This window comes from Natator depressus, chromosome 3, assembly GCF_965152275.1.
Source record: "Natator depressus isolate rNatDep1 chromosome 3, rNatDep2.hap1, whole genome shotgun sequence".
Lineage (NCBI taxonomy): Eukaryota > Metazoa > Chordata > Testudines > Cheloniidae > Natator > Natator depressus.
The window spans coordinates 205,401,581-205,415,185 of record NC_134236.1 but is presented as its reverse complement, the minus strand read 5'-3'; the positions used below and the strand labels follow the sequence as shown (position 1 = coordinate 205,415,185).

The 13,605-nt window shown below is 48.8% G+C and overlaps 1 protein-coding gene across 1 annotated transcript; it reads right to left on the bottom strand.

The window, feature by feature from the left end:
• Positions 1-933: 933 nt before the first annotated feature.
• On the bottom strand, positions 934-11,777 carry PAX1 (paired box 1). The gene is made up of 5 exons (XM_074947640.1): positions 11,774-11,777; positions 10,663-11,292; positions 8,768-8,910; positions 7,757-7,967; positions 934-1,126 (listed from the first exon to the last, which is right to left on the bottom strand). The coding sequence occupies exons 1-5, from the start codon at positions 11,775-11,777 to the stop codon at positions 1,035-1,037; spliced, it is 1,080 nt and encodes a 359-aa protein (XP_074803741.1). The 3' UTR covers positions 934-1,034.
• Between the last annotated feature and the right edge of the window lie 1,828 nt (positions 11,778-13,605).

Below are 13,605 nucleotides of genomic sequence, written 5' to 3'. Positions count from 1 at the left end.
GAAATATTATTATCCCAGATTTACAGATGGTGAATTGAGGCCCAGGGAGATTGAGTGACCTGCCCGTAGCCACTCACAGAGCTGGCTGCAGCACTGAGAAATGAATGTAGGTCTCCTGAGTCCCAGTCCAGTCCTTTTAACCACACAATCATCCTTACAATGAATGCAAAGAGACTCATTTTAGAGAGACAGTCTAGAACTGGCCCCAGGAAGAGTCTAACAGCTAGCTGCTTCCAGCAGCACATTGGACAAAGGGCATGGGAAGATGTCACTTTTGGTGAAGCTTCTTCAGGAGAAGCAGAAATAGGGCACTTGAGGCTCCAGTGGATTGGAGGAGAACTGCATGACTAGAGGCCACGGTCTGCTGCTATGCAAAGAGAAGACACGGGCCCCAGGGAAGGAATCCAAACATGCACATCGGTTGTAGTCACTTTTTATTAAGGTTTGTTATTATAAAAATATATCATAAAATGTTGCTGCGTATTTGTCCATTTACAGTCTGGGAGAGAGACATTATCCACGGGCAGAAACCGGTTCAGAGCACAGATCCTTGGGCTAAGGCCTTGGAGACACTGAATGAATCCTCTTCTCTAGAGACATCAGAATAAAGTCTATGGCATTGTAAGCAATGAACAGTGGTAGCAGGTCGTGAAAAATCTGTGACTGCTTTATATCCAGAGGTCTCTTGTCTGAAAGAAAGAAAGAAAGAAAGAAAGAAAGAAAGAAAGAAAGAAAGAAAGAAAGAAAGAAAGAAAGAAAGAAAGAAAGAATAATTCTCTCCCATCATCACTTTCCAACTTGACTGAGGAAATCACTCACTCAAGGCACAGGGTCAATGAATGTCCAGATCTCATTCACTTGTGCATTAAAAAGTCATTGTCTCTTTTTATTGCCTGGGCTTCTTTCAAATACAGCCTCTTCCTCTCCAAAGGCACCTCTTTGAATGCAGTTGTGCTTCTAGGTTCTGTTTTATTTTCGAAGTTGCAGGTGTTTGATCCAAAACTCTCTCTCTCTCGGATGAGTCACTGCAAGCTCTAGGAAGATGAGGCTGGGATAGAAAGTCCATGTATATTATTTAGGGTTTCTTGAGGTTTGCCTACAGGACTGGAAGGTTTTCTGTCCACAACTGTAGCAAGGGAAAGAAAGAGAAGCAAGTAGGTTGGCATACTCCTAATGCATGGATAGTAACACCTCTGTTTGTTTCATTACATGGCATCAGACTGAGACTTCTTATGGAACCTGATGGGGGGAGGGATAGCTCAGTGGTTTGAGCATTGGCCTGCTAAACCCAGGGTTGTGAGTTCAATCCTTGAGGGGGCCATTTGGGGCAAAAAATTGGGGATTGGCCCTGCTTTGAGCAGGGGTTGGACTAGATGACCTCCTGAGGTCCCTTCCAACCCTGATAGTCTATGATTAGCTTTGCTTGACACGTGCAGTATGTTGACTCACCTATGGCCCAAAGAATCTGCCATGTCAATTTCCCATTCACACTTGTTGAGCAATAGTCGCTACTCATTAAAAAAAAAAAAAATCCCCTAAGAACCTTTCACTGCAAGCGAGACATTTTCTGCCCTGAAGCAGCGACTCGTCTCCTCCCAAGATCTTTCGTCGAATAATAATTTCACTAGCAATAGCTGAACCCTCCGGGCTTGAAACAACCGACCCTTGGAAGCACAGCCCATCTGAAAGAAGAGAGCAATTTCCCCCCAAGGCAAATCGGGCTGCCATCCTGTTTCTCGGGAAACACAAGCTCGTGTGCACCGAATGAAGCCCGTTCCTGGTTTAATCCGTGTTTCTCACTAGCCTTCTTCCCGGTTGATAGCTGCAAACATCCGCCTCGGAGATTTTGCTCAACCCCAGGGACACACGCGCTTTAACGCTTCCTGGCTATTGGGGGCGGCGGCGGGGGGGGCTTCGGGAAGGGACCCCAGCTTTGTCAGGGACTATGTCAGTGACCGACCTTAAGCGATTGCTGCCTATTTGCCTAGGGAGGCACAATTATTTTAGAAGCAAGTGAGCTCCTTCCCCACCTCTGATGGAGGAATCGCCTGCAAGGATTTGGGGGGGGGGGGCGGTTCTTCTTGTCTTAAAGCTCTACCTACTTGGTCCTTTTGGGGTAAGTGCGGGGGGGGGGTCCCTTCCCGGTTGCGCGCTGTACTTGTGCATTTTAAATCCACTTCACTTCCCCTCTCGCCGCACACATCTGTATTAGATATCGCACCCAACGCGCCGGCAGCGCCTGGCTTCTCGCAGCCCGAGGAACCAGCTGCAGGGCTGGGCGGGGGGCGGGGGGGGGGGACGCCAGAGCCCTTCCTGTCTGGAGGGACGAGAGGGGATTTGCTTCCCCCCCCCCCTTCCCAACTGCGCCATGTTCCCCCTCCCGGCTCAAGGCAGCGAGGGCTTGTTTTAATTCGCTTCGATTTCGCGCACGCCAGAGGCTTGGAGCCCGAGCGAGGGTCCCCCCGGCTGTGCCGGGGCGTGCGAATGAACGCTCGTCACAAGACACATTCCCTTCCTAAAGGGCCCAGTGGCTAGATATGAAATGCTCCCTTCAGGGCAGGGAAGTAGAGTCAGATCGGTCGCGGGGCTACTGCAGTCTGGTGCCGCTTTGCGGGTGTGTAAGTGTGTGTGTGTGGGGGGGGGTCTTTATTTTATTTTATTTTATTTATTTATTTATTTTGCAAAATGCATCCATTTTCCAGACTCAATCTGGCTGAAACAAGCAAGATCGGGCCCCAGGCATTTTCGGCCAGTCCTCCCCGGTGAGTCCCACAGGTGATCCCCAGAGGCAGGTATGTATTGAAAGAGCGAGAGAGAGAGAGACCCGAATCTAGGCAGTCTACCACAGGTCTGAACCAGGGGATATCGCTGTCAGCCCCTCGGCTTCCCTGGCTTTAAGCGCCCCTTGCGATGTACGTGCTCGCCAAAGCTACTTTACACTCAGAAGGCGAGCGGGATCGGGCCCTAAATCATCCCAGCGGTTCGGCTTTGCCAGGGCGTTGCATGCATCCGTTTAGACGCTCGAGGTAAAGGCGCTGCGATTTCTTTGGTTTAAGGCAACGTTTGGGTTATTTTGACCGGTAGGTATTCCCCCAGTCGCTCCGCAGCCCAAAGACGGACCGACCTCTGCAAGAAAATGACACCACCCTCTCTGATTTGGGGGTGGGGGTCGCTTCAGGTGGCAGTTTCGAAGCACGCTTTGCCCATGACACCCTGTGATCTTTTATGTGGAGTTTAAGCGTGGGGAGAATTGGCCGGCTTAACAAATTGCTACACACACACACACCCATGTGCAAAAGCTGTCCTGAGTGCGAAGGGTAAATTATCGTTGCAAAATCATTGTGCAGACCCAGTTCTGTCCCGTGAGGAGCCATCTCGTTCACAAACGTAGCGGAAGGCGGCTTTTGCAGTCAGATTTCAATGGCAATGAATGATCTCTACCGGGCTATGCAATTAGAGTGGTCGGAAAACGGGGCCGCAGAGCTGTAACTGGGGGAGGAAATGTCGAAGTGGGTAAAACTGATTGTAATGATGCGGATTTAACTTCATAGTAGCTCTGGGACGCACCTAAGGGGCTTAGATCAGGGTGGAGTGGGCTTTGACAATGGGTAGTTCCTATTTCTGGAACGGGAACAAAATAAATACACAGGTAATAAGAACCTGAGCAAATGCAAATGGATCTTTTAAAAGAAGAAAATCTATAAATTATGAGTAAGATTTATGAATCCTTGCATGGGAAATTCCTGCACGTTAATTGTGATCAAATCATACTTGTCTCCTCCTTCGCCTGTTTATACAGGGTCGGAGGTGCCCAGATCTTTCACTATTCCTTCCGGTCCCTGGTAGGGCTTCCTAGGCCGTCGAGTTGCTGGGGTTTAATTATGATCAAATAAAAGGTTTAACCAAATTCTTTAATGGTGATTTTTTCCAAGGTGCTGAGCACTCGATTATTATTATTATGTTAGAAAATCTGTCCATAAATGAATCTACTTCCTTGTCAATTATTACTTGGGATTTGTTTTATGGACCGGGTTTGGTACGATCACACCGGCTGTACAAGGTAAAATGAAACTTTCTTTGTCGCCGCTAGCTTGAGACTATACGAAATGGACGAGGTGCCTGCGCGCCGTTTAGAGGAGTGAATGTTGTTTGATGGATAGCAGTTAAAGGGGGTGGCGGGGGGGGGGGGGTTGAGTGTCAGAGCCCGCGTGTGTCTACACAGACACATCTCACACCGCTGAGTTATCTGAGACAATCATTACTTATCCAGTCAAATAACGTACATGAGCTAGAGGAAGCTATGCTTTCCCAAGGTAATAGTGCAGGGATGGTTTTTATACTCTCAGTTCTGAGCTGTTCAAAGAGTTCCTCCTACTTTTTATTAAAATTGAAGGGTTATCTGTCTCTCTCTCTCTCTCACACACACACACACACTGTATTTTGGTAAACAATACATTTGATTGTAAAAGGGATGATAGATAGATAGATAGATAGATAGATAGATAGATAGATAGATAGATAGATAGATAGATGATAGGGTTTACGGGGATAGATAGATAGATGATAATGGACCAAAAAATTAGTCAAACTAGAATGTGCATAGATATTTAACAAAATTCTTTCTTTCTTTCTTTCTTTCTAAAATCCTTTTATGGCTATTAATTGTTATCCCTTATTGTACACAGCCACTCGTTATTAGCGGTAATAATGAGGCTGTAACTCTCAGAAGGCTACATGAGTTAAGCAAAAACGGTGAAGGGTCGTATATTAAAACAGTCATACATAAATTAGCTGATAAGTGGGAAATGAATTGCAAATGTGACAAAGACTAGAGACATGCTAGTGAACAACGCAGAAGGGGGGCAGAGAATGGAAGCAGAAGAACTGAGTTAGCATTTGTAAATGAGGACTTGTGGCACCTTAGAGATTAACCCATGTATTTGAGCATAAGCTTTCGTGGGCTGGAGCTGTAGGTCACGAAAGCTTATGCTCTAATACCTTGGTTAGTCTCCAAGGTGCCACAAGTCCTCCTGTTCTTTTTGCGGATACAGACTAACACGGCTGCTACTCTGAAACCTGACATTTTTAAATGAAACCGCGTATCAAAGAAATAAAACGTCCCCAAATGGACCAATGTGATTAACAGAAGAACAAATGTTCACCGTTAAAAAATATACTACAGTATAGAGACGTGTTCACATCAGAAACATGTGATCGCTTATTATACTCCTAGGGTGTATTACTTTAAATACTCCCCGAGGGGGGGAAATAACTAGTATAAGCGATTTATAATGTTAGTCATTTTCCTCGAATGAGTGTGTCTTTCTTAGATCTGGATTATCCACCAGCACTTCTGCAAGATTTATGGTCGGAGGTATCCAGGAAAAATACTTATTTAATATGGCTAAAATTATTATTACTAAAAACGAAGGTCTCCAATGCTCAACCTCTGTCACTTCTCTGTATTTATTATATGATACCGAACATCACTGGGTAATTTCTTTTCTGTTTCATTGCACAGAATGCACACTCCAGGCTCAGATAATTACCTCTAAGAAAGAGATCCTTGTTTTAAAGAATTAAAAGCTGGATGTTTGCCCCAGATCTTTCTGCTTCCTCTGAGATTTCCATCTCCCACGATTGAACATTAAGAAGGGGGAAATGGTTTCCACGCTGAATCTTTATGTTTTTACTGGTCACAGATATGAAACATGTTGAACGCGAGGGTTGTACAATTCTGGACTAGCAGATATGATCGCAAGGACATAACCGGCAATTATTTTAGGTGCTTCTTGGGGGCGGGGGGGGGCACCTTCTTCATGTATTTTCAGATTTCCATAAAAGTTTAGAAGTGCTAGGACTTAAACCACCTTTTCGGTTTAGTAACCAGCAGAATGTAGCTGGTTCGAGGCAGGACACTGCAGTGACGATCAAGCAGCATTCTGCAAGGGGTTTATTTGATGGGAAAGGATCATAACCCACAGCTTACAAATTACCCTAGCGCTAGCGCCTGCTACGTATAATTTGTTTCCTATCAAATACTGGCTCCCGCTCAGTGCTGCCCAGCTCGAGATAAGCTCATGAAACGGGGCATTATCTCTATTTGCATTTTTTTTAACGTGAATAAAAACGAAAGATTAAGTAATTCCTCCACATCGTCTTTGAGCTTTCCACCCTCCAGAATACTAAAGTCCAAGGGCCGATCCAGCTCCGGCTGAAGTCAGTGGAAAGACACTAGACCTGCGGGGCCGGGCCTCCATGGGCACAGCTGAGAAATGACAAATCTGATGGTTTAGGGCCCGATCCTGCATTTATGAAATCGTGTAGAACTCCGCTTCCCAGGCAGAGAGAGAGAGAGAGAGAGAGAGAGAGAGACTAATTCTCCTCCACAGGCTAATTGTATCTATTCATGTTAAAAGTTCTATATTACATGTAATTTTACAAATTCTATATAAACATATGTGTGTGAAATACAATTTTATATGTGTGTGTGCAGCTGGAAAACAGAGAGAGAGAGAGAGAGAGAGAGAGATGGTCTTTTTATATATTCTCTTCCACAGAATAATTTTATATATAAATTTTAAAAGTTCTATATTTCATTTGATTTTACAAATTCTGTGTACACACATGTATGTGAAATAGAATTATATATGTGTGTTCATATTATATATATACACACACAAGTATGTTCTTTTATAGCTATAAAGTGTCATAGACAATTATATATGTGTGTGTGTAATATATATATATATATAACAGGCATTTCTATTATAGCTATATATATTACACACACACATATATAATTGTGTATGACACTTTATAGCTATAATAGAACTGCCTTATATATATATATATAAACATAGACATATTCCATTATAGCAATATAGTGTAATAGACTATAAATATATATATTAAACGGAGGCATGTTCTATTATAGCTATATAGTGAATATATCTAATTATCTCTCTCTATATAATATAAATTCTGAGGATGTTATATAACTATGCAAACAGAGCATTTTTAATAAACATGGGAATGTCCATATAGCTCTATATATTTCACGTATATATATGGAACAAAATATTATTTTGATATTGTTATATTATAAATAAGAGAACAATGTGTCTGTCCATGGATTGATTGACGGATATTATTGCTATACCCCGCAATTCATTCGGAGGATGTTATATAACTACTAAAGCACAGAGCAGTGTTTAGAAAGGTGGGAATGTTCCCTGTAGCTCTCTCTATATTACAGGCATACATATGTACACTTCCTCCAGGTATCTCTATACACATCATGCGTGCCATGGAGCAGCCCGTTCCCACGGTTTCTGAAGTGCTCTGTGGTTGGTGGTGACCGAGCCCCCTCCCAAGGAGTTGCTGGCCTTGCAGTGCAGAGCCCAGGTCTCCGTAAATCACTGCAGGGACAGACACACCAGAGTGTGTCTCCTGCGGTGTGTAAGTGGCTGGGGATACTCGGCCACCTGTGTGGCTGCGGAGAGGAAAGTGGCTGGTGCCAAAGGACCGCAGCCGGCGAGGGCGCCGGGGTGGGGAAGGCCTCCTCCCTCCACAGGCCCCTGGGCGAGCAAAGGCTGCGGGGTAGGGAGACTTTCCCAGCCGCCGGGCCGGCCAGAAGAGAAGGATACCTTGCTCAGGTCACCAGGCAGGTCACTAAGATTTACCTCCCTCCCCACCCACCCAGCCTGGGTGCGATCCGCATCCCCCCCAGGCTCCCCGCGCTCCCGGGCTTTACCTTCTCGGGCGGGATGCTTGAAGGCCATGGCGGTGCCCAGCTCTCCTCCGGGGACCGTCACTCCGGGCCCGTGGTGCGCCAGGGGGCTGCTTTGCGCCTGCCAGTGATGGCCGGGGGTGATGTAGCCCGCCCCGGGGCCAGCGTAAACCCCGTGCTGGTTGGAAGAGGGGTAGGCGCAGGCTGGGAGGAAGCTGGAAAGGCCAGGGGCAGGCTGCGAAGGGAAGCGGGAGACAGGCTGTTACAGGCATTACAGACTCCCGGATTCTGCTAGGGGCCTGAGGCCGGAACGGGATCGTAAGGTGCGGCCCGCCCTCGTCCCCGGGAAGGTTACACATCTGCCTCTCCATGGACACAGCCCCAGTGTCTGCAACCCCCGGGCCTCGCCGAGCACTGGGGGTGCCAAAGATGTGCGCATCGCCTGCTCCGGTTCGTCTTTTCACGTGGAGACTGAAATCAGCCCCCGTCGCCCCTTCGATTCCGGGAACCGGGTGGATTCGATTTCTTTGACTAGCCGAGAGAACGGGGAGGCGGGGACAGAAAAGCGAGGGGAAAGTTGAATTACAACGACAACAAAACCTAAGGAAATCCCTAGCTGGGGCTGTGAAAATATTGATGCACTTACAATGGACACATTCAATGCATCAGACAGCGGGGGGATACACACGCCTAGGTCTGCCCGTGTAAATACACACCGATTCTGAGCTGAGGTGATACAAAACAAATTGTTCAACCCAAACGGATTCCTTTAAGGCATCCACGGTTGTGTTTATGCTCTGGTGTATGCCTGCGTACACACACAATCTGGTGTGTTAAATGTAAAGTTATGAATTGCACCCACATTTTCACAGCCTCGGCTCGCGATTTTCCCAATTGGAACTCTTAATCTTCCTTCAAGGGGTGATCCCCAAATCCCCCCCCGACACACACACACACAAGCCAAGCATTTTCTTCACGGCTATCTCCCCCCCGCCTCCGCCCCCCAGCTGCAAACGCCTGGCTGGAAGATGTTACCTGGGGGTACTTAATGTCCGCTTCCATTGCAGCTTTATCAATCCCATTGGCTGCCTGGGCGGGAGGGAAGGCCGTTCTGTTCACACTGGGCCAGTCTTCCATTTTGGGTGGGTAGGCAGACCCCTCTGTCCCAGCCAGAGGCCCTGGGATGGGAACAGATTGCAGGAGATGTACTGATCCGCATTCAGACTCTCCCAAGAACCATGCCACCTAGCCACCCCCCTTGCTGTCCTAGCCCATGACCCGGGATCTCTAAGCGCTGTGAAAAGCCACGCAGGGCCCCGGTCTTGCTCCGGGACGAAGGCAGCAAGGGGTTTTGCCCTTGGTTTCAATGAGCTCAGCATCGAGTCAGGCTTTATTTCGTTTTCGCTCAAGTCAGCTTGGTCACTGGGCACCTTCCAGCCGGCTAAAAATCGCACTGTCTGGGTGGCATTTTCGACACGGGCCAATTGGGGGTGAAGCTTTGTATGAGAATCATTCAAAATTGCGATCGAGAATGATCTGATAGAGATCCTGGCCTTTAACAGAAAACTCTGATGTCCCTATTCAAACAGCGTCGTCCAGAGGCTACAAAACAGAATCCAGATTTGGGAAACGTTTTCAGACTGAAAATTCTTTCTGGCTCCAGAATGTGCCTGAATCCGAAGCGAATACGCATTCGGGAGCCCGCTTTATAAACAGAAAAGGAGGACTTGTGGCACCTTAGAGACTAACCAATTTATTTGAGCATGAGCTTTCGTGAGCTACAGCTCACTTCATCGTGACAATCGCTCACGCAAACGTTAGCAGGAACCCGGGGCAGTAGGTTAGCGTCTCAAATTGGCCTGACTGCTTATGAAAACTGTGTACGAAGTCAAAAGAGTCTGGGGGAGCATAAAACACGAACTCTGACGGTCTAAATTATGACCAGCTTTGCTTACAATTCAGCTGAAACACATTCTCCTCCCCCAAAAGGTCTGTCTGTTGCACTAGGAAACTTTTAGGCTTTCTTATTATTTAAAAGGTATAATTCATAGACAGAAACGCATGCGGTTGATTTATTTACCTCTAGCGTTTGAAAGGATCAAAGTAGGACATTTCCCCCAAACGACGTGTTCAGAACAAAAGTGGAACCGGGTATTAATTTATTCAATTCGGCTTTGTATAAATAAAGCGTGACAGAGAAATTTTAAAAACCCTGACCACGATGCAATTTGCCAGCCAAAGATCTGCCTGGTATATATAGTGTTGATAGTAATCAGCTGTTTTGATCACTACTGAAGGATGCATTCTAGCTAGTGTGCCAGTTACACTATATTTTGTATTTTCTAGCAAAGAAGGATTGTAGAAGAAAGTTCTTTTAAAAGTGCTAAGAGGGCAGGCAAATTTCTGGCAACGACTCAGGTGAATGTCTGAGACATTTGCTTAGATCTGGCAAAAGGGAATCGAGATCTGAATGTGCTGGGCTTGGTTTTTTGGAGAGGGGGTGAGTGGAACTCAGAGCTCTGCATGTGTGACGGGCAATCTCTCATCCCCACGAAAATATTTTCCACATTTTTCATAAAAAGTTCAAGATGTCGGTTGTTTTGCTCCAGCTGGCCCATCAGATCCGCCCTAAACGCACCGGGTTATTTACGCAGCTCTTTTAGCCATTGTTCCGCCCTTGTTTATATATGGTTAAAAGTGATTTTGCAAAAGCCACGCGTGATTTTAGGTGCCTACGTTTCTGGGTGCCCAACAAGGGGGGCTGGTGTTCGAAAAGCGCTGAGCACCCACCTGCTAAAAAACCCCAAGCACCCCAATATGCAGGCACCCCAAACCATGAGTCTCTTTGGGCCCCTGGGAGGTAGAAAAACCCCAACCAACCAAACCCAGCGCCCACTGCAGTGCGAGTGGGCGAAGCTGCACTCGCTGACCTGTTTGCTCCATGAAGGTCCGGATACCGAGGATGTTGCTGACCGAATGCGCCGAGGGCCAGGATCTGGGGATACTGACATGTCCAGCTGTGACCGGCACGCCCGGATGATGGCCCATTTTGGTCCCAGAGGAGGCCATGGGGTTGGGGTAGGGGTACTGGTAAATGTGGTTATAGGGCAGCGTTGGCTGGGGGGGAGGCTGCTTGGTGCTGTCGTAGGGGCTGGGCTGGGAGAGGTTCCCGATTTTGTTCCGTAAAATCCTGCTGATGGAGCTGACGGAGGGCACGTTGTACTTGTCGCACACCCCGTCCGCCAGCAGCCGGTCTCGGATCTCCCACGCGAAGATCCCCGGATCGCCTTGCTTGTAGCCTCGGATGTGCTTCACCACGTTGGGGGTGGTGACCCGCGGCTTGCTCCCGCCGATGGCTCCGGGTAAGATCGAGCCCGTCTCGTTGTAGCGGGCCAGGATTTTACTCACGCAGCCGTGAGAGACCCGCAGCTGGCGGCTGATGTCGCAGGGTCGGATCCCGAGCTGGGCCAGCTCCACGATCCTCAAGCGGATGGCGTTGGGCAGGGGTCTCCCGTTGACAAAGACGCCTCCCAGCTGGTTCACCTCTCCGTAGGTTTGCTCTAGCGAGGGGGGGAAGGACGGGTTAGCACCGCAAGATTTAAAAAATAAAAGGGGACAGGGGAAAGAGAGAGATTCTGGCTGTCTGCGCCCTGCACGGTACATGGAGCGCCCCAGTTCCCCAGCTCATCCCAAACAGCCCCGCGCCCCACACCAGAGACGCACTGGGTCCCGCGAAGGCAGGCCGGGGCCGCGTCGGGGGAAGGACGGGGTTTGCGACACGACGCGGAGTATTGCGATTATTATCCTTCATGCCCGTGCCGGGGCGGGGTGTGGGGAGCGAGTGGAGGCTTCGCCCCAGGCCTCGCTGCGTGGGGATGGGGGTGCGCTTCCCCCGGCTGGGGCTTTGGATCCCTCGCTGCAGCGCTGGCTCGGGATAGCAAAGCGAAACTGCGTGCCCGACGCCCAGCCCGGCCGCTTTCTCCTTCCGAAGGATCCCCCCACCTCGCAGAAATCAGACCCCCGCCCCCTGCAGCGCCTTACCCATCGCCCGCAGAGACCCTCGCCGTGCGCGATCGGCTGCTCGCTAGCCGCGCCGCGGGCTCCCTCTTCCCCGAGGCAGGCGCGGATGCATAGAGGGGGGCTGCCTGCGAGCACCAGCCAGGCTCCTCCGGAGACAAACCCAGCCGCGGCGGGCTGCCCTTGCTCCGGGCCCGTCTCTCCGCGGCTGCGGCCGGAACACTTTCAAAGGCGGCCGGGGACTCACGCCCAAAGTGATCTTCATCCGATCGGGGGGGGGATCAGCCCGTCCAGGAGCCTGCCGTTTGCTCAGATCAATTTGACGTGTCTTCCACGTCAATCTCGGTGGTCACGCAGGAGTTGGCATTTCATTGGTTCTCGGCCTTGCGAACTGGCAGAGGGCTGCTTCTTCTGCGGGACTTTCCCCCCCTTTCCGCCCTCCTCTCCCTCAACTACTCCTGTTGAGGACAGGGCGAGCGACACAGCTGTCTGGAGCGGGGCTTCGCTGCCCAAGGCTGGATTCGCTCCCCTCCCCAGCCCCATTCTTCTGCCAGAGCCCCTGTCCCCCGGGAAGGGAATCTTTTTGCTAAGGGTCATGGGGGGAGGAGGGAACAAAGTGTTTGCAGTCGATTTCTTTAAAAACCAGGTGACACCGAGGAATTACACCCGGTTCATTTTTAGCCTTACGGAGGGGCCGATCCTTTAAAGCCAGCCGGCGCCCCTCCATCGATAGCGTTTGGGGATCCACCCCCCCCCGTCATGTTCAGTGTCTGTCCCCAGATTACACAGTCCTCACTCAGGCAAAACTCCCAGGGCTTGAACTGGCTTTGCCTGGGTGCGCGGTACCGGCACGGGACCTTTACAACATAAAGAGGCACAAGCCATTTACAGTCTAAACCCGATTACCACCTGCTGCGAGGAAGGTCGTTTTGAAATATCAGTTCAGTAGGATGGAGACAGTTCTGGGTGTGAAATAGTCTGTCGAAGTAGGGAGGTCTCATGGTGCCTGGCCAAAGTTGCTGTTAACTCCAGCCGGCGAAGCTGGAACTCTCACGGAGGAGTCAGAAACCCTGGCTGCCTCCAGGCTCCTTTGAGCCCCTTCGGGAACATTGTTTTACCTTTTCAGAATGCACACTGAACCCTGTCTTTTATTTTATTGTATTTAAAAATATTCATCACACCATCTTATTGCGGTTTGGATATGGGTAAATAATGGGGAGAGTTTCCAAAAAGATACGGCCAAATATTGCCATTTTCCATCTGTCCTTTAAAATGGCAGAGGCTAATTAGGCTGGGAGATTGCTCTTCAATACCAAAGTCAAATCTCCAAAAGCAGATTAATTACTAGGCTGGTTTTCAGAGTCCATTTCCCGGCTGTTTCCTTAGCACTGGAAAGGGCTTGCAAACAGAATCCGGATCTATGAATCATTTCCAGTGTGGTTCTTACGAGCACTTGTGACTTTTAAGCCAATAAATCCTGTTTGACTCCTGATACGGAGCCTAACCAGGGTAACCAGCTGTTCTGTAATGTAAGAGTTCTGAAACGATCTAAATCCATAATTCCACGGGAACCAAACGCACTTTTAGCGTCCGGCTTACTCCTCCGGTGCGCTTTTAATAGGGCCACTTACGAAACAGCAAGTGCCATTTCTCAGGTACTGTGTACAACAGATGCAGTTATTTTGCCTGCAAAGGCTCACAGCTGGAAAAGATCAGAACGGAGCAAGATAACAGCCTTTCTCTGACCCTTTTACCTTGACTTGCTTGACCAAAAAGAATCGTTAGCTAGCAAGCAGCATATATTAATATGTCAATTAATAGGAAGGGGAGTAATAAATTACGAAAGCATGATCGGA

Bases quoted from the DNA above. Each gene is read 5' to 3' on its own strand.
- PAX1 (XM_074947640.1), bottom strand. The intron at 7,968-8,767 runs GTAACATCTTCC...TTCCCTTCGCAG, and splicing joins CGGACATTAAGTACCCCCAG to CCTGCCCCTGGCCTTTCCAG. The intron at 1,127-7,756 runs GTAAAGCCCGGG...CCCTTGCTACAG, and splicing joins CAAGCATCCCGCCCGAGAAG to TTGTGGACAGAAAACCTTCC.